We start from the raw sequence: 19,750 nt of genomic DNA, 5'->3' as shown, positions 1-19,750 counted from the left end.
AAAAAATAGATACTCCAACTTAAAAATAATAATAAAAATGTCTAATTCAATAAATTAAATTTTAGAAATGAGTCACAGTAAACAAAAATATACACACATACCATAAAGTCAGAATTGAGCACAATAACAAAAAAAAAAAATCTAAAGCCAATGAGTGTATTGACAAAATATTCTAAAGAGTCAAGCATGAATATGAACTTTAGGCATTGGAGTAGTCTTTTGAAGCAATTGTTCCACTACTTCCATTATTTCCTCATCAGGTACAGTTACTGAGTGACGAAAACACTTCACTGTCAATGATTCCAATCTAACAAAGTGTGGAGGTTGCACTTTCTTTGAAATGATATTTGAGAGTAAGTCCTGCAAAATTAGAGTGAATAGGAGACATTTTTTAAATTGATATTTTGCATGAACACAAAGATGTTATGAACATTAAAAATATGCATGAGTGAAACACTTATTTTATTTAGTCTTTAAACTTTTGAGGTAGTGTCACTATAGTATTTGAATTTTGAATATACGAAAACTTAAACAACGTCCATGAGTGTGTAATCTAATAGTAATTTCATAAATCAAACTAAGAAATGAAAGACATATTAGAGGACCAAATTAACTAACAAAAACATGTTTGACGACCACGTTGAAAAGCAAATAACAAAATCAGAGATATTTTTGCAGTAACATCGTCCGACGTATTCAAAGATCCAAATAATTGTTTAATCAAAATAAAGAGGTGAAAGTAAATTTAAGTAACTTACATTTTGTATTGCTTGAATGACTGAATAACCAATTTTCAAAATCTTTACGTTGGCAAGCACATGCAGCAATCTTATGAAGATTGAAGCTTCCTCTTTTTTGTAAAAGCCAAACATATTTACTTGTTCAAGAAAAGAAAGATTGCATGTGGAGGCCAATAGTTGACGGAAAAAAGAACCACCCTCGATAGTAAAAGAACTAAGATTTGGAGTAGAAAGCGAAAATTGGTCAGCTGATATGCAAGATAAAGTCAAATTGGATAATGTCTGATTAGATATGCAGAGGACTTGTGCATCCTCAATCAAATAACAACGTTCGAGAACCAAAGTATTCAACACATGACAGCTTGGAAAAGGGTCAGCACAATGATTGTGAGTTGCAACAAAGTTGAACAATCGAAGATGCAAGGTTCTTAATGCTGGCAAGTGAAGAGATTTGGGACACTTTGTATCCGTGTTATTTCTACCATAATAAAGCTCAAGAAATGCCAAAGAGTGAGAGCCAAAGATTAAAGGGAGTAACTCAGGTTTTGGACACCTTCCATACACGTAAATTTTCAAAGAGAGTAGTGGATTTATATTAATGATTTTATATAGGTCTTTTTCAGCAGCTTCCTGCATGCAAGCCTCAATAGTAAGATTAAGTAGGGAATATGAGTGATCTCTACTGGACAGAACCCAAGACATAAATTTCTTAAAACTTTCATACGAAGATGTATGTATAGATGGAGTATATTTGAGAGTAGTGAGGCGTTTGCAAAGATCCTTCCACCGTTTAGACAAGATACAAGTCCGGACAGCATCTGGTGCTTCAAGAAAACTCAATAGGTGGAGCAATAAGCAGTCAGGCAACTCACTAATCCTATTTTCCCGCATCTGTGTCTTCAGTTCCATAAGATGTTCCTGGTTGGATAAACAACTTATAAATATTTATGCCATTAGCACTGAAAATATAAGTATTTATGTATGAAAATTAGAGACTAAATTTAAGTGAGAATTATATCTATTCCATTAATTAATAACAACCTTTTCCAACAAATTATTGTTACTGTTATTATAATCTTAAAAATAAACTACCTTACCTTATGGTTTTTGATTTGTTGGGGTGTGATTGGAGGAACCCAATTGTGATTAATCCACTGGCGTTGAACCCTAAGAAGCAAGGTTATCAAAATCGGGACTTTACTTCAAGTCGAAAGGGAGTAGCAAAATCGGGACTCGTAAAATCGCAATCAAAATCGAAGGATTTTACTCAAAGACTTTTGTAGAATCGATGTAGGACAGCAAAGTCGGGACTCGTAAAATCGCAATCAAAATCGAGGTTTCTACCAAAAACAAAAATAATATTAAATACATGTTATAAATTGCATATAGTCATAAATGACTAAAGTTCAAAGTCCACAAAATACATATACATAAATGCGGGGGAAGTGAAGGAATGAAATTTTTTGGCCTTTTGGGTATTTATAGAACATGTCATGGATTCAAATCGGGTCAATTTACGAACCGGATCAAAAATTGACCCTTATAAAAAAAATGAACAAAATCCTTCAAAATCCATCAAAATCCTGCGATTTTGAATGGATTTCACGATTTTGTGCGATTTTGATAGGATTTTGCCTGTTTTTGGGACTTTGCTATGGATTTGAGTCGTTGAAGCTACGCAAAGTCGCAAAAACCAGGATTTTGAGACTTAAGTCGGGTTTTTGATAGCTAAGAAGGGCTTTTGGAAACACCATCTCTTCTGAGTTTGTAAAACACACAAGGAAACTTCCATTCCCTAAAACTTCGCTAACGCGGCCTTCCCACCACCCGTGTTTCTGGAACGCCTCCACCTTGTCGCCGATCTTCACTTCCCAATCATCGATCTCCGGCGTGGGCACTGGTCGGAGCTGATGAAGACAGACAACTGTTGGCTTCACATCCTTCTAATCGTATTCAACCAGTAATTCGTCGTTGGAGAACCACCTGATGATGGTGGCGGTGAACCATGAGCCATATATGCCGCTGCCATGGTCGATGCTGACTTACACTTTGTTTCCTGGATTGAACTTGAATTTTCGAACCATGATCACTCTCACGCTGTGTATTCCCTATTCGGTAGAAGAACTAATGTCACTTTATAGGGTTAGCGCATAAACATAGGTCTTAGTTAGGTCTGGTTTTATTTTTTAAAACTGAACTGCACCTATTTACTACCAAGTAATTTTGGCCCAAAACCCGACGCACAATTTTAACCCTGAGAGTAATTTTGGCTAAATTGAACTTTTCGCCTTCAAGAATACAAACCAACGATTTTGGCCCCTAACATCGACGTTGACTTGATCAAAGTAAAGGGGACGTGACTTTTGTAAAATGAGCTAAAGTTGTTGGCCGAAAATGTTAATTGAAAGTTTTGATGCCAAAAATGAAAGTTAGGTTAATCAAGCGGCAAAAGTTTAAACTTTTATTTTTTGACCCGAAAATGTCATTTATTTATTTATTTATTTATTTATTTTCTGATGAATTTTTGTTTTATTTATTTGTAACATTTTAAGTGCTTTATTTTTTCGTAAAACAAAAAATTATTACTTTTTTTTTTCCTTTGTTTAAGTCCTTTATCTTTAAAAATGTTTACACAAATTATTTTTTCTTTAAATTTTAAATTACTGAGTTGACAAGCCACATATGATAATTTTATTTTTTTCTAAAAAAAAAATTTCTCTTAAAAATAATGATTCACATAACAAAAAAATTAATTGTCCAGATCGACAAGATATATGTACGTTGTAACTTCAAGTCTCCTAATTCAGAATTGACAAGCGATGGGTCAGTCACCACAGTGTTAAACCAAAAACAACTTATAATATCAATCTTTTAGAAATCAAGTTAATGGAAACTTTGAGAACGTTTGGAATCCAAAAACAATAGCTAAGCTTTCATTAATAATAATATATTAAAGTTGAAGATTCCTACCAAGTGAATAATGCTAATGGAGGTGATCTTTGCTCTAAAGTTTAGCAACATCATGAGCCAATTGATTTTATACCTTAGCCCTAGACGGGATATAGATTTAGAAATACTCCCTTTGTTAAGGATGTGAAGATTACTGACTGGAGAAAGTCAAAGAACTATCAAGTGCACTATGCGTATACTCAATGAGAAAATTAATAGACATTCTGTTTGGTGGACGTGTTTAGATGAACTTATTTGAGCTTCTCTGCTGGCATAAACACTTATGAGAATGTTTGAGAGGGTCTATGGAAACAATTCATGACATGTAGAATTGACAAAGAGGCGTATAATTGATTTTAACATATTTGGATGATTTTCCCTCTAGAATTGTTTCTATCTTGAAGCTGAAATTTATCGTTTTTCCATCTATAGCTGACTTTTAGTCACGAATTTACTAATGAACCCGAATTTTACATGAATGTATTCAAAGATAAATTACTTTACATTCAAGTTAACTCACGTTTATCTGAAGTCAAGTTTACAAAATCATTTTATTCAAAATCAATTTTTGTGACCTCAAAACCAATACTTTTGATAATGCTGAACAGGTGATAGATGGTCACAATCATTGAACTTTGTTTTGGTTATTTCGTATTATATGGATAAGGAATATCTACATTTAATTTGTCAATCAATGGTTGTTAATCCAATCTATGGACATGATTGAGTGCGTGTGTTTAAAATGAACAAATAAAAGTCTAAACAGTTCGTTCAAATTTGAAGTATATGGATCCTCTTCTATTAGGATTTGATGTTTTAGAAATTATTGATCAATTTAATACTAGAATGATGTCACATAAAAAAAATGTATATTATCCTTTCATGTATATTGTCAAATCCACACAAAAAATAAATCGTCAAATCACTAAAAGTGTTTGAAGACTCTAAGTAAATTTTTAATATTACCCCAAGTAAATTCATTAATAAAAGAGAAAAAACATACAAACTTAGGGACTAGACCAAAACCAAGGCAACACACAAATTGTACGACAATCTCTGTTATATTCATTTAATATTTCATTTCATATATTTCTCTCCGCAATAAATAACTAAGAGTAATATTGGTAAAACAACATTTAATGTTGCATTGAACTTTGAAAGTGACACATAAATAGAAACAAATTTTCTTCAAAAGAGACACTTAAAAAGGAACAAAGGAAATAATTGCTTAATTCATCTAGATTTATACCTTTTGTTAAAATATTAAAAGGGTTTATAGTATTAACCCAATAGATTGAAAGGGATTATTGAATATGAAGGTTGATGAACTGAACAAGAATATGATGGTTTTTCAAGTGTATAGTTCCTTTTGTTCCGGAACCAGTAAATCAATATATACACCTTTAAATCAAGAGTAAGAAGCATTTTTATGCATAAAAATCCTCAAGTGAGTATCACATCACAAAGGAAACTAAGTTCTAGTCCCACGCCACTAGCACCTAAAGCAAATCATTTGTTTATATAACTCACTTATGCCCTGAATGGTTGGGCGGTAGTTGCCGTTAGTTTTATCTCCACTGTTGATCAAATGGAGTTTTATATCCACACTTTTAATTGGATGGAAATAAAGCCAAGGGTTTCTATCCCTTTTTGTTTTAATTAGCAATTTTCTCTCGGCTCCTATGTCCTTTTGTTTTAATTAGTAATTTTCTCTCTTTAATAGTAAACAATTGAGTCCTCGTGAGCGTAGCTCAATTGGTTTGGACAATGCATGACTTGCATAAATATATGTAAGGTCCGGGGTTCAAACCCCGGCCACCACCAAAACAAAAAAAAAAAAAAATTGATATAAATAATGGTCGTCATCCAAATGGAGTTTTATTTCCGCTGTTAATTAGAAGAAAATAAAACTAAGTACTTCTACGTGTCTTTGTTTTAATTAGTAATTTCCTCTCTTCAATAATAAACAATTGATATAAATAATGGTCGTTAGGGGTGGGCAAAAATATCCAAAAATTGAACTGAACCGGTTAACCGAACCGAACCAAACTAAAATTAACTGAACCATTACATTAGTTATTGAACTGAACCGTTATTTTTAAAACAGTTCATTAACTGAACTGAACGGTTAACCGAACCGAACCAAACTCAATTAACTGAACCGAACCATCAATTACATTAGTTATTGAACCGAACCTTTATTTTAAAAACAGTTCATTAACTGAACCGAACGGTTAACCGAACCGAACCAAACTCAATTAACTGAACCGAACCATCACTATGAAATTGAAAAATAAATTATTTTTCTTGCTCTCTTTGTTAGTTTATCTGCTATGAAATTGAAAAATAAATTCCCAATAATAATTATTAAAGCATTATCTTTTGAAATGCACTAATCCTTTAAAATATAATTTCCATCAAAATTCTGATGTAGCAGATAGAAGCACCGGTCTAAACTAAAATTAAAAAAACGATGATGATTGTATTGCTGGTATAATTTTACTTTTTGACTTGGATTAATTTATATATTCTCAATTTATTTTCATGCTTAATTTTTAATTTTCTAGTAGTTTTCATTTACATCAAATATCACTGCAATTTAGATGTCTGACAGCACTCATAACTAAAATTTTGAACCAAAACTAAGTTAAAAAGGTTCATGACTTTTGACACATGAATCACGTCGTCCCTTATTTTAGAGAAATATCAAATAGATCTCTAACATTACTGAACATTGATTAATTAAGTCGCTCTATCAATTTCTTTCAATTAGTTCAACTCGATTATGTGGCACATTATGTACCTAGTTGACAAAAACTTCACAGCACACAATGAGACGTAAGGGACCACTTTGCAATGCTTCTATATTTAGCAAAATGATAAAAAGTACATTTCGGTTCAAAATTTTAGTTTTGGTTCGGTTCGGTTTGGTTAATAGGCAAGCAAACGGTTAACCGAACCATAACTTTGGTTCAGTTTGGTTAGTTCCAAACCTTAAACAGTTTGGTTCGGTTATTCCAAACCATTTCAACACTTCGGTTCAGTTCGGATCAGTTAATATGGTTAACCGAACCATGCCCACCCCTAATGGTCGTCATCCAAATCTTGCACCTTACCTACAAAAGAAGTGTACAGATTCAAGTTTGATGAATCCATATGCACTTTTGAAGTTTGATGCATCTTCAACTTCAAAAGGATCTTGTGTTACACAATAACAAAATAAGCCTAAAGGCAATGAGTCGATTGACAAAATATTCCAATGAGTCAAGCATGAATATCATTTATAAAGTTATATCTTCTGATATCAACTTTAGGCATTGGAGTCAAGCATGAATATCATTTATAAAGTTGTATTGCTTGAATGACAGAATAACCAATTTTCAAAATCTTTACGTTGGAAAGCACTTGCAGCCATCTGAACTTAGGGGAGCCATCAATATTTACTTCTTGAAGAAAAGAAAGATTGCATGTTGATGACAAGAGCCTATGAAAAACAAAACTACCCAAGAAAGTAAAAGAGTTATGATTTGGAGTAGAAAGTGAAAATTGCTGAGCTGCCACGTAAGATATAGTTAAATCGGAAAGTGCATAATTAGATATGATGAGGACTTGTGCATCCTCACTCAATGAACAATCACTAAGTGCCAAAGTATTTAACACATGACAGTTTGAAAAAGGGTCAGCATAGCGATGGTGAGCCGCGACAAAGTTGACACATTCGAGATGCAAGGTTCTTAATGTAGGTAAGTGAAGAGATTGAGGACACACTGCTACAACCCCGTCATTCCTAATATATGAAAGATTGAGAAATATCAAAGAGTGATAGGCTGAGATTAAAGGGAGTAACTTAGAATTTGGTGTAAAGGTTGGATTTATATTAATTTTTTAGTGATGAAGATTGTGAGAAAGAGCACATTCTATGAGTGTATATAGGGCTTCTTCACCTTCTTGAATCCTTGTACCAATAGTAAGATTAAATAGGGAACAAGAGAGATCTCTACTAGACAAAATTCAATGCTTAAACTCTCTTAAGAGTTTGAGCATATATATGTGAGTAGTGACACGTTTGCAAAGATCCTTCCATCGTTTAGACAAGATGCAAGTTCAAACAGTGGCGGATCTTGAGTAAATTTGTTGGGGGTGCCGAACTTCTATGGAATATATATCAAACAGTTTTAAAAACTAACATAAACAATAACTAGCCTGGTGGCCTAAATCCCTTGAAAGTACCAAGGGATGATGGGTTCGAATCCCATCAGAAATGCTTTTTTACTACAATTTGTAAAAATAAAAGACAAAATATGTTAAAAAGAACACCAAGAAGAAGTGTTGAACCCGCGACCCTTTACCAATCCAATTTATGGCACCCCTTACCACTGCAACAACCGATTTGTTATTGACATAACACACCTAATATAGTATATAAGGGAATTCTGGGGGATGCCATGGCACCTGCCAGCCCCTAAGAAGATCCGCCACTGAGTTCAAACAATGTCTTGTGATTCAAGAAAACTCATTATATGGAGCAGTATGCAATCAGGCAACTCACTAATCTCATATCTTCTAATCCCATTTCTACTGGCAAATAAGTAGATTATTAGTTTATTTTAAATAGTAGTTTATTTTATGTCAGTTTACTTAATGGCTGTATTTAAGCTTGCGTTTGTGGCTCATATGAAATCAATCAACATTCAACAAGTATCTTCTTCAATCTAAAACCCTAAAACTCTTAAATTGCCTTTGTAACGGATTCTATTCTAAATGTGACCGATTTCCATGTACTTAAGTGGCAATTGGCAGGGTATGGCATGGTGGGAAACAGCTCTCTGTGTGAATGTACAATTGCTTAAAAATGTATCTCAATTTTCAAGCTTTCCAGGACTTCAGTGGTGGTTGATAGGAGAGGAAAGAAGGGGGGCTCATATCAAAACTAGGTTAAGTGTTAAAACTAAAAATGATAACAACGAACATACAATCATACATATATTTAAATTAAATACTTAACGAGCCAAATGAGAGAAACTAATTAAAGGCACTATCATAATGTGAAAATTAAAACAATCAATATTCCATCACGATGCCATGCACTCACAAAGTAAATTAAGATTATAAATTATCAATTTACAAAAGAAAACTATTAAAATTGAGGTCTGCTAAAGAGATGTTATCTGATATCAACTGTAGGCATCGAGGTAGTGTTTTGAAGCAAGTGTTTCACTACTTTCATTATTTCTTGTTCCTTATCTGCATATGCGTGCACTATAAGCAACTTCAATCTAACAAAGTGTGGAGGTTGCGCTTTCTTCGAAATCGGATTTAAGCGGAATTCCCGCACAATTCGAATGAATAGGAGACATTATTAAATGGATACTTTACGTGAATGCATATATGTTATAACTTATAAACATTAAGAATACAAATGAAACATCCATAAGTGTGGGGCAGTGTCCCTACAGTATTTGAATGAATGGAACTTCAGAAACATCTGTAAGTCTGTTGGTAATTTCATAGATCAAACTAACAAATGAAATATATATTAGAGGCTCAAGTTGATAAGAAATGACAAATTCAGACATGTTTCTGTAATTCAAGGACCCAAATGATTGTGTAATCAAAATATAGATGTGAAAGTACACTAAAGTCACTTACCTTTTGTATTTTTGCAATGATAGCATAACCAAAGTCCAAAATCTTTACATTGGCAAGCACTTGCAGCCATCTTAAGAAGATTGAAGCTTCCCCGTTATTGGAAAAGCTGCCATACATATTTACTTGTTGAAGAAAAGAAAGATTGCATGTTGAGGATAAGAGTTTCTGAAAAATAGGACAATTATAGATAGTAAAAGAACTAAGATTTGGAGTAGAAAGTGAATATTGGTCAGCCGATACGCTTCTTATAGTCAAATTGGATAATGTCTGATTAGATATGCAGAGGACTTTTGCATCCTCAATCAAATAACAACACCTGAGCACCAAAGTGTTCAGCCCATGACAGTTCGGAAAAGGGTCAGCACAATGATTGTGAGTTGCAACAAATTTAAAAAATTGAAGATGCAAGGTTCTTAATGCAGGCAAGTGAAGAGATTTTGGACACTTTGCATGCCCGTCATACCTACTATAATAAGAAAGCTCAAGAAATGTCAAAGAGTGAGAGCCAAAGATTAAAGGGAGTAATTCAGATTTTGGACACTTTGCATACCCTTTAATTTTCAAAGAGAGTAGTGGATTTATTTTAATGAGTTTATATAGGTCTCCTTCCAGCATCCAAGCATCAATAGTAAGATTAAGTAGGGTAAATGAGTGATCTCTACTGGACACAACCCAAGACATAAATTTCTTAAAACTTTTATACGAAGATGTACGTCGAGACGGGGTATATGTGAGAGTAGTGAGTCGTTTTCATAGATCCTTCCACCGTTTAGACAAGATACAAGTCCGAACAGCATCTTGTGCTTCAAGAAAACTCAATATGTGGAGTAATATGCAGTCAGGCAACTCACTAATCCTATTTCTTCTATTTTCCCGGCACTGTCTCTTCAGTTCACTACGAAGTTCCTGGTTGGGTAAACAATATGTATAAATATTTACAGCATTAACACCGATAACATAAGTTAGAGACTAATATAATATAACAACAAATTTTTCCAACAAATTGTTGTTACTGTTATTATAATATAAAAAATAAACTACTTTACCTTAAGGTTTGTGATTGGGGGAAACCAATTGTGATTAATCCACTGGCGATGAACCCTAAGAAGGTCTTTCGGAAACACAATCTCTTCTGAGTCTGTAAAACACACACGGAAACTTCCATTCCCTAAATATTCACTAACACGGCCTTCCCGCCACCTGTGTTGCTGGAATGCCTCCACCTTGTCGCCGATCTTCACTTCCCAATCATCGCTCTCCGGCTTGGGCACTGGTCGGACCTGATGAAGACCGACAGTAGTTGGATTCACATCTATATCATCGTATTCGACGAGTAATTTGTCGGAGGAGAACAACCTAATGATGGTGGCGGTGAACCATGAGTTGTATATTCTGCCACCGCGGTCGATGCTCACTTCCACTTTGTTACCCGGATCGAACTTGAAATTTCTAACCATGACCACTCTCACGCTGTGTATTCCACTACTCGGGACAACAACTCTGTTAATATTACTTTATAGGGTTAGGGCATAACTATATGTCAAACACTTTTCTTAGTTAGGTCAAATTTTTAAAATTGAACTTCACTTTTTTACTACCAAGTAATTTTGGCCCAAAACTAAATAGCACTATGAAAATTGCATTTCCCCAATCAATATTTTCAATGAAACACTATGAAATTGCGAGAATAACCCCATTGGCGGTTAACTATTCCATCGGCAGTTAACTACCACTGGTTTTTATTTTTAGGTTGAATTAATTTTGAAATTGATGTTATTACAATAGTAAGTTGTTTATTCATAGTTATGTGTTTTATCTATCTATCTATCTATCTATCTATTACTATAAAATGGAAGATAGTGGTGCAAACCCTAATTGTCTAAAATGACTATTTTACCCTCTATTTTTGGTCACCTCATTCCAATTTTGTCCTCCCACAAAACTCCTCCATAATTATATTATTGATTGAATGCCTCTTCCACTTCCAATCTTCTCAATTATTGATTGTATGTTACATTACAACTTCTAAATACATATAATTGTTTTCTATTACTAAACTTATATTCTTTTCTTTTTTTCATTAAAGAAGTTGAAATAATTTCCCCGCAAATCACAAATCTAATCATTACAAAGTACAGACCACTGCTCTAACCACTACCAGCTATCTATCATACTTAGAGATTACTACTCCCTCCGTTTCAAAATGAGTGTCGTTTTAGCCAAAAAAATTTGTTTCAAAATGAATGTCGCTTTCAGTTTCCAATGCAATAATAACTTTTTCTTTTCAATTGTACCCTTCAATTAATACTATGTTACACTACTTCCAAAGTATTATTTTTTTCTTTAATGAAAAACAAACCAATAGTTGATTAGGATAATTTGGTAAAATTGTTATGACATTTGACTACTTTATTCCATTCCTTAATATGTGTGCAATTAGCTAAAGCGACACTCATTTTGAAACGGAGGGAGTACTATTTTAAAACCACCACTAAACACCGTTCTCAACTCTAACAATTGCATGCCATCAATTTCAGCACCAAAAACAAAATGAGAAAATATCTACTTTTATTAACTAAAATATTCCTAAAAAAAATTAACTAATCTATCAATGTGCAATGTAAATGTTTAATTTGCAAATGAAAAATTATAGAAAAAAAACTCTTTTTAGTCTTTCAAATACAAAATATATGAAAAATTTTTAAAAAAATATATCCATAGTATAGTTTGGTAAAAATAATTAAAATAATACTAGCCATTGGATAATGTGGTTGTATGAGATGTTATGATGTACACAAATATTGTCTGACTTGTTTTTACTAAACTCTCGTATTCCTTTTCCGACGCCAGCCTAATATTTTTAAAATGTAAATTAATTTTAAAATCTCTCACCTTTTCCCTTGGGAATCAAATATATATTTGATTAAAATATCTCTCTTTTCCTCCTCTTCATTAAGTCCCCTCCCTTATGGTGAACCAAAAAAATACCCTTAATGGAGTTTGAGATGGATTAAAAGAGAGAGGGGGTCAAGTAGTTTGAGCTAAGGGATTAAAATAATTGAGGAGTTAAAGGTCTATGGTTTAAATTCTAGCATGAAGAAATTACCAGCATTGAGAAAGATGGAATTTCAGGAATTTGCGATTGAAAGATGGATAAAAAATTCCAAAGTTGCTATTAGAATACTATTTTCCAGTGAGCGTGAACTATACGATAGTGTCTCCACAAAATTCACATGTGTATCTTATGATCTCTCTTTATCAGAGGTTTACCGTGGAACAAAACAATAATTCAACTGCTGAATTTTTCTGATTCATTTGCAAATCAAGAACTTCAGCGTGGTGTATGTTCAAAATACTTAACTTGTTCGAGACACTGTGATCTGACTAATGAATATGAATCATTGTTTCTTGATTTGTTGGAGAACGAAGCAATAAAAAATCAAGAATAGATTGTGAAGATCCTGCTATGCGCTATTTTTTCTTGATGAATAATCTATGTCACATTCAGTGCAGATTGGAAACCTTTTGTGATAATAGGTTCTGTAAAAACATGGGGCGATACTTTGAACTTTATTGTAGATTGTAGGGACACGTGTCATATTCAGTCTACATGGCATGTTTTTTATGAGCGGTTGGTGTTCTTGATAAAATGTATAAATAGAATACTTAGTAGTATCTCTATTTTCAAGCTCTTCAAGACTTCAGTAGAGGTTGATAGAAGAAGAAAGAAGGGGTTTGATACAAAACCTAGAAATGTTTTATCATCACAAACTTTCAGTGATGAGTAATACGTGTTAAGTGTTAATACTAACAACGACAACAGCATAGACATACTACATCAGGCACTCGGTAAAAGATCGAAGGGTTGAAGTTTCTTCGGTTGCAAGAAAGCTGAAAAAAGATATATTGAACCACCTTTGTTGAATAGTAGATCTGTTCAACATTAAGTTAAATATCTAACAAGCCAAATGAGAGAAACTAATTAGAGGCACTGTCATAATGTGAAAATTAAAACAATCTATATTTTTTTACGATGCCATGCACTCACACTGCAAATTGAGATTGTAAATTATATAGATTTACAAAAGAAAATAATATAAAAGAAAGAAGTAGGTGTAAATTTTCACGCAGATATATGTTACAATTTTTCTAATAGTCATAATTAGTTATAGAGATGAGAAAGGGTATTACAGATATGACTTCAGTAAGTAAAAAGTAAATAGCATCAAAAAACACTAATTCCCAAACAATATAGCAAACAATATTGAAAAATTCTTCACTTCATTTGTTTTTAGCAAACAATATAAAAAAATACAGAATAACTGTTTTGAAAAATTGCTCAATCTGTACTCATAAAATAGAGTTAAAACCGTTAAAACCACTAAGGTTGAGGCATGAACCTCAAAATAATGAAAAACAAAAGCTACGTCCAACTGAACTATGAGAAAATAATCTTGAGATCTATTATTTATTCAAACAAATGTTTGTCGATGTTAACTCTAGGCATTGAAGTAGTGTTTTGAAGCAAGTGTTTCACTACTTCCATAATTTCTTGTTCCTTATCTGCAAATAAAGGCCTGTGCACTATAAACAACTCCAATCTAACAAAGCTTGGAGGTTGCACTTTCTTCGAAATGGGATTTAAGAGGAATTCCTGCACAAATCGAATGAATAGGAAACATTATTAAATGGATATTTTACGTGAATGCAGAAATATTATGAACATTAAAAATACGGATGAGTTTAGTCTTTGAACAGCTGAGGCGGTGTCCTTACGGTATTTGAATGTACCGAACTTCAAAAACATCCGTAAGTGTGTAATCGTTTAGTAATTTCATAGATCAAACTAACAAATGAAATACATATAAGAGGACTAAATTAACTAACAAAAAACATATTAGATATGTTTTCGTAATACATTTAAAGACTAGTGACTAACAAGGACCCAAATGATTGTGTAACACTACAGTCACTTACCTGTTTTATTGTTTCAATGACAGAATAGTCAAATCTCAAAATCTTCGCATTAGCAAGCACTTGCAGCCATCTTAAGAAGATCGAAGCTTCCCCATTATTGGAAAAGCCATACATATTTACTTGTTGAAGAAAAGAAAGATTGCATGTTGAGGATAAGAGTTTCTGAAAAATAGGACAATCATAGATAGCAAAAGAACTAAGATTTGGAGTAGAAAGCGAAAATTGGTCGGCTGATACATTACATATAGTCAAACTGGATAATGTCTGATTAGATATGCAGAGGACTTGAGCATCCTCAATCAAAGAACAACCACGGAGAACCAAAGTATTCAACACGTGACAGTTTTGAAAAGGGTCAGCACAATGATTGTGAGTTGCAACAAAGTTGAAATATTGAAGATGCAAGGTTCTTAATGCAGGTAAGTGAAGAGATTTTGGACACTTTCCATTCCTGTTATTCCTACTATAACAAAGATCAAGAAATGTCAAAGAGTGAGAGCCAAAGATTAAAGCGAGTAACTCGGATTTGGGTCTAAAGCTTGGATTTATATTAATATTCAAAGAGCGTAATGGATTTATATTAACGACTTTATATAGGTCTTCTTCACCATCCTGAATGAAAGCATCGATAGTAAGATTAAAAAGGGAACATGAGTGATCTCTACTGGACACAACCCAAGACATAAATTTCTTAAAACTTTCATACGAAGATGTAAATATAGATGGAGTGTATGTGAGAGTAGTGAGGCGTTTGCAAAGATCCTTCCACCGTTTAGACAAGATGCAAGTCCGAACAGCATCTCGTGCTTCAAGAAAACTCAATATGTAGAGCAATAAGCAGTCAGGCAACTCACTAATCCTATTTTCCTGCCTCTGTGTCTTCAGTTCCATAAGAAGTTCCTGGTTGGATAAACAACTTATAAATATTTATGGCATCAGCACTGAAAATATAAGGTTTTATGTAGGAAAATTAGACACTAAATTTAAGTGAGAATTATATTTATTTCATTAATTAATAGCAAGCTTTTCCAACAAATTATTGTTCCTATTATTACAATTCTAAAAATAAACTACCTTACCTTATGGTTTTTGATTTGTTGGGGTGTGATTGGGGGAACCCAATTGTGATTAATCCACTGGCGATGAACCCTAAGAAGGTCCTTTGGAAACACAATCTCTTCTGAGTCTGTAAAACACACACGGAAACTTCCATTCCCTAAATCTTCGCTAACGCGGCCTTCCCACCACCGGTTTTTCGGGATCGTTTCCACCTTGTCTCCAACCTTCACTTCCCAATCATTGCTCTCTGGCATGGGCACTGGTCGGAGCTGATGAAGACCGACAACTGTTGGCTTCACATCCATGTCATCATATTCTACCAGTAATTTGTCTGAGGAGAACCACCTGATGATGGTGGCGGTGAGCCATGAGCCGGATATGCCGCCTCCGCTGTCGATGCTCACTTCCACTTTGTTGCCTGGTTCAAACCTCATATTTTGAAAGATGACGATCACTCTCACGCTGTGTATTCACTACTATAGGTATAACAACTCTTTTATTCTTACTTTATAGGGTTAAGGCATAACTATACGTTTTATAGGGTTAAGGCATAACTATACGTGTCAAGTACAGGTTTAATTTTTAAAACTTTTTGTTGAAAGAAGGTTTCATTTTTAAAACTGAATTGCACTTTTGATCACAAACTTTACAAAAAGTGATTTTGCCCTCAAATTAAATAACACTATTGGTCCTCAACTTTAACCCTTTTTTTTTTTTTTTTTTTTTTTGTCCTTTCAAAAAAAAAAACTTTAACCCTTTTTGCAAATTTCCCTTGATTGTGATTGAGGCAACACATACTTGGTTATCAAATTTAATGATTGGGATAAACAACGTGTATTTTAATACTTGGCTAAATTGAACTTTTGGCCTCCCAATATCCAAAAACCATCGATTTTGGCCCCTAACACCAGACGAAATCAAGCGGGCGTTAAAAATAGTTGGGGGTCAAAAATGCTATTTTGAAAGTTTTGATGCCAAAAATGAAAGCCGGCAAACATTTTCTTTTCTTTTATTATTTGACCAAAAAAAGTCATTCATTTTTGGTTTAAATGCATTTTTGGTCCCTCTATTTACTTATTTTTGAACTTTTAATCCCCCTATTAATAAAACCACTTTTTTAGTCCACCAATTAAAAATGTCAACAAAAAAATTTAACACACACACCCACACCAATTTAAGTGATGTGGCATTCATTCATGATGTGGCAATAGCGAGTTGGAGAACATGCCAACCATGTAACTTGATTTATTTTATTACTTATTTATTAATTTATTGTGTATAACTTAAAATTTCAGTTTAATTAACTAATGATTAAAAAATTTAAGAACTCCTTCATCACGTTGTCGTGAATACCCAGATTTATGGGTTTCATGCCATCTTACACTGCAACTTGCTCAAAAACTAGGTTTGGGAGAGATGGCGGCCAATGTCGAGGACGATCTGGACAAGGACGATGCAGACGACGACGACGAGGTGGAGGATATGGTTCGATATTATGACGATCTTGTTTTTATTATAGACTGCAAGTTCTCGAGAGAATTAGCATGTAAATCAGACGAATATCTGGATGATAGGAATTACTTGAAAATAAGGGAAGAGCAGCTTGTCATTCTCAAAAGACTCGAACTTGACTTTTCAAAGATGTTGTGGATCTAGAAGAGATGGGGATCGAAAGAGAGGGAAAAATGGAATAGGAAACGGGGGAAATTTTATGTTGCTGCGGTTGGCCATGATGATCAATGTTGGTTGTGGTTGGTGATAAATGTTGATGGGTGACACATAGGGATAAGAATAGGCCAGGCCGGGCTATAGGGGCCTACGGCCTAGCCTACGACAGGCCAGGCCAGGCCAGGCTTTCTTCTTAAACAGAGAGGGCATAAGCTTTTTTAGAAGCCTATTTAGCTTAAAAGGCCAGGCCACAGGCCATTGAAAAAGCCTCTTAGGCCTATTTGGCCGACCTATTTAAGTAAATATGAATACTACTATTTATTATTATATTATATTTTGTACTTTGAATTAAAATAAAAGTTTGTTAACTTATTCCGTAATTTACGCTTATTAGTATACATTAATTTTTTAAATATTTAAATGTATTATTATAAACTAGAATTGAAATATGATACAATATATAGTCAAATTCCCAAAAAACTTATCTTGATTATCAAAAAAGAGTTTAATCTAGTTGATATATTAGTTCCTAGTCTATTTAAACTTAGATCGCATTGCTTATTAAAAGATGTTCATATGAAATAGGCTTTTAAACAGGCTAGCAGGCCGTATCAGACTTTCAGAAGGTCAGACTCAGGCCTAAAAAGTAAGCCTATGACAGGCCGCAGGCAAGGCTTAGGCCTTCAAAAAATATGGCAGGCCAGGCTCAGGCCTTGCAAAGCCTAGCTCGGCCTAGCTTATTCCCACCCCTAGTGACACAGATGTTGAGTTTGGATTTTAAGTTATATTTAATTAATTTATAATAGTTTAATCCAACTCACCATAGCCAACTCAACACCATGTCATTAATGAGGGTGTCACATCACTTAAATTGGTGGGGATCAAAATAATTTGTTGGCGTTGTTAAAAGAGAGGGACCAAAATAGTGATTTTAGAAATAGGAGGATTAAAAGTTCAAAAATATGTTAATAGGGGGGATCAAAAATGCATTTAAACCTTTATTTTATTTTATTTTTTTATGAATTTTTGTTTTATTTATTTATTAATTTATTTATTTTTGGTGTAAACCGGGTAACCTCCGCGCGCAAGCTCTCCCTAAGAGTTTTAACGTTGTTTCATGTCCAATGCTGGATTTGAACCTAGGATCTTGGTTAAGTTAGAAGAGACATGTTCCATCTCATTCAAGCGCCCTTGGGTAATTTGTTTTACTTATATGTTACATTTTAAGTACATTATTTTTCCGTAAAGAAAAGTTCATTACTTTTTTGTTTCTTTTGTTTAAGTCTTTTATCTTTTAAAATGTGTACACAAGTTCTTCTTTTTTAATTTTTTCCTTAAACAAAATCAAATATGTCTACTCAAATACACCTCTAAATAGTATAAATCTTAGTGCTATGTTCACCTAATCTTCTAAACTTAAAAACCAAAATCTCCAAATTTTCAATAAACCCTAGAAATTTTTTGGGTTTATAGAGAAATCTAATATAAACCAAAAAAAATTGTTTGTTGTTCGTCCTTGCGACCTTCGTTATCTCTGAATATCATGTTCCTTGCTCATGTCTTCTAGTGGTTGCTTGGTTCCATCTCAACATCCTTCATCAAGTGTTTCTTGCTTGAATGTTACTTGTTTGCTTGCAAATTTCTATGCTCGACATCATCGAATACCAAAGAAAATGTTTTGAATTTATTGCGGTAACAAAGAATTTTAATGCCACAACAATGTCCAATGAAAGAGATATAAATAAAAATACAACACACAACAAAAAGTTAATTGTCCAATCGACAAGATATGTACGTTCAAATATAACTTCAAGTCTCCTAATTCAAAATTGGCACGTGATGGGCCAGTGAGTACAGAAAAAGGACATGGCAATGGCAATGGGGACATAATTTTTTTGGGTTTACTGAGAAATTTTATAAACCAAAACTACTTTTGGGATTTATTGCAAATTTGGGAATTTTGATTTCTGAGTTTATAAGATGATTGAGGTGGATATATAACACTGAGATTCATGTTATTTACATGTGTATTTGAGTAAACATTATTTTTTTGTGTTTAAGATAGAAAATAATGAAGATCATGGAGATGTTCATAAATTTTTGGGATTTTTTTAATTTAAGAAAAAAATATGTAAAAAAATAAAATAAGCCTATCCTACCTGGCTCACCAACTTAATATTTTTTTAATAACAAATGACACAACTTTATGTTATCGTTATCAGTCTTATCACTACTACAAAAATGGGCTTATATAACGCTTTTTTTTGCTTTAGATAGCGCTTTTGAAGCGCTACTATAAATGGCGCTGGTAAAAGTAATATATCGCTTTTTTTTGTATGAAGCGCTAGCTAAAGCAGGGTTTATATAGCGCTTTAGGTCAGAAAGCGCTAGCAAAGGTTCTCCTTATATAGCGCTTTTTTAAAAAAAAACGCCATCTAAGACAGGTTTAAAGACATCATTTTTGTTTTTTTTTTTTTGAAAACTCGATATCCAATCCAAGAATCGACTAATCCGAGGGGACCATTTTTGTTTTAAAAGCGCTATGTAACAATATGTTTAGATAACACTTTATAAAGGAAAAAAAGCGCTAGGAGAAGCATTTATTTTTATTTTTTTTTTGTCAATTTTTTTTCCTTTGCAGATAGCGTTTTTTATTAATTTAAAGTAAAATATGTATAAAGTCAAAAATTTAAAATGAAATATATATA

At 33.3% G+C, this 19,750-nt stretch overlaps 1 protein-coding gene and 1 pseudogene across 1 annotated transcript; both read right to left on the bottom strand.

Moving 5' to 3' along the window:
* Positions 1 to 180: 180 nt before the first annotated feature.
* Positions 181 to 10,795, bottom strand: LOC146927128 (uncharacterized; annotated as a pseudogene).
* Positions 10,796 to 13,735: 2,940 nt separating this feature from the next.
* Positions 13,736 to 15,810, bottom strand: LOC146927127 (putative F-box protein At1g58310). Its single transcript, XM_085700501.1, has 4 exons — positions 15,395 to 15,810; positions 14,601 to 15,215; positions 14,316 to 14,477; positions 13,736 to 13,992 (listed from the first exon to the last, which is right to left on the bottom strand). The coding sequence occupies exons 1-4, from the start codon at positions 15,806 to 15,808 to the stop codon at positions 13,807 to 13,809; spliced, it is 1,377 nt and encodes a 458-aa protein (XP_085556627.1). The 5' UTR covers positions 15,809 to 15,810; the 3' UTR covers positions 13,736 to 13,806.
* Positions 15,811 to 19,750: the final 3,940 nt, after the last annotated feature.

Source organism: Medicago sativa, chromosome 4, assembly GCF_051527215.1.
Source record: "Medicago sativa cultivar Bolivia chromosome 4, Bolivia_mono, whole genome shotgun sequence".
In the NCBI taxonomy this organism is placed as follows: Eukaryota; Viridiplantae; Streptophyta; class Magnoliopsida; order Fabales; family Fabaceae; genus Medicago; species Medicago sativa.
The sequence above is the reverse complement of the archived record's forward strand: the minus strand, read 5'-3'. Positions and strand labels throughout refer to the sequence as shown.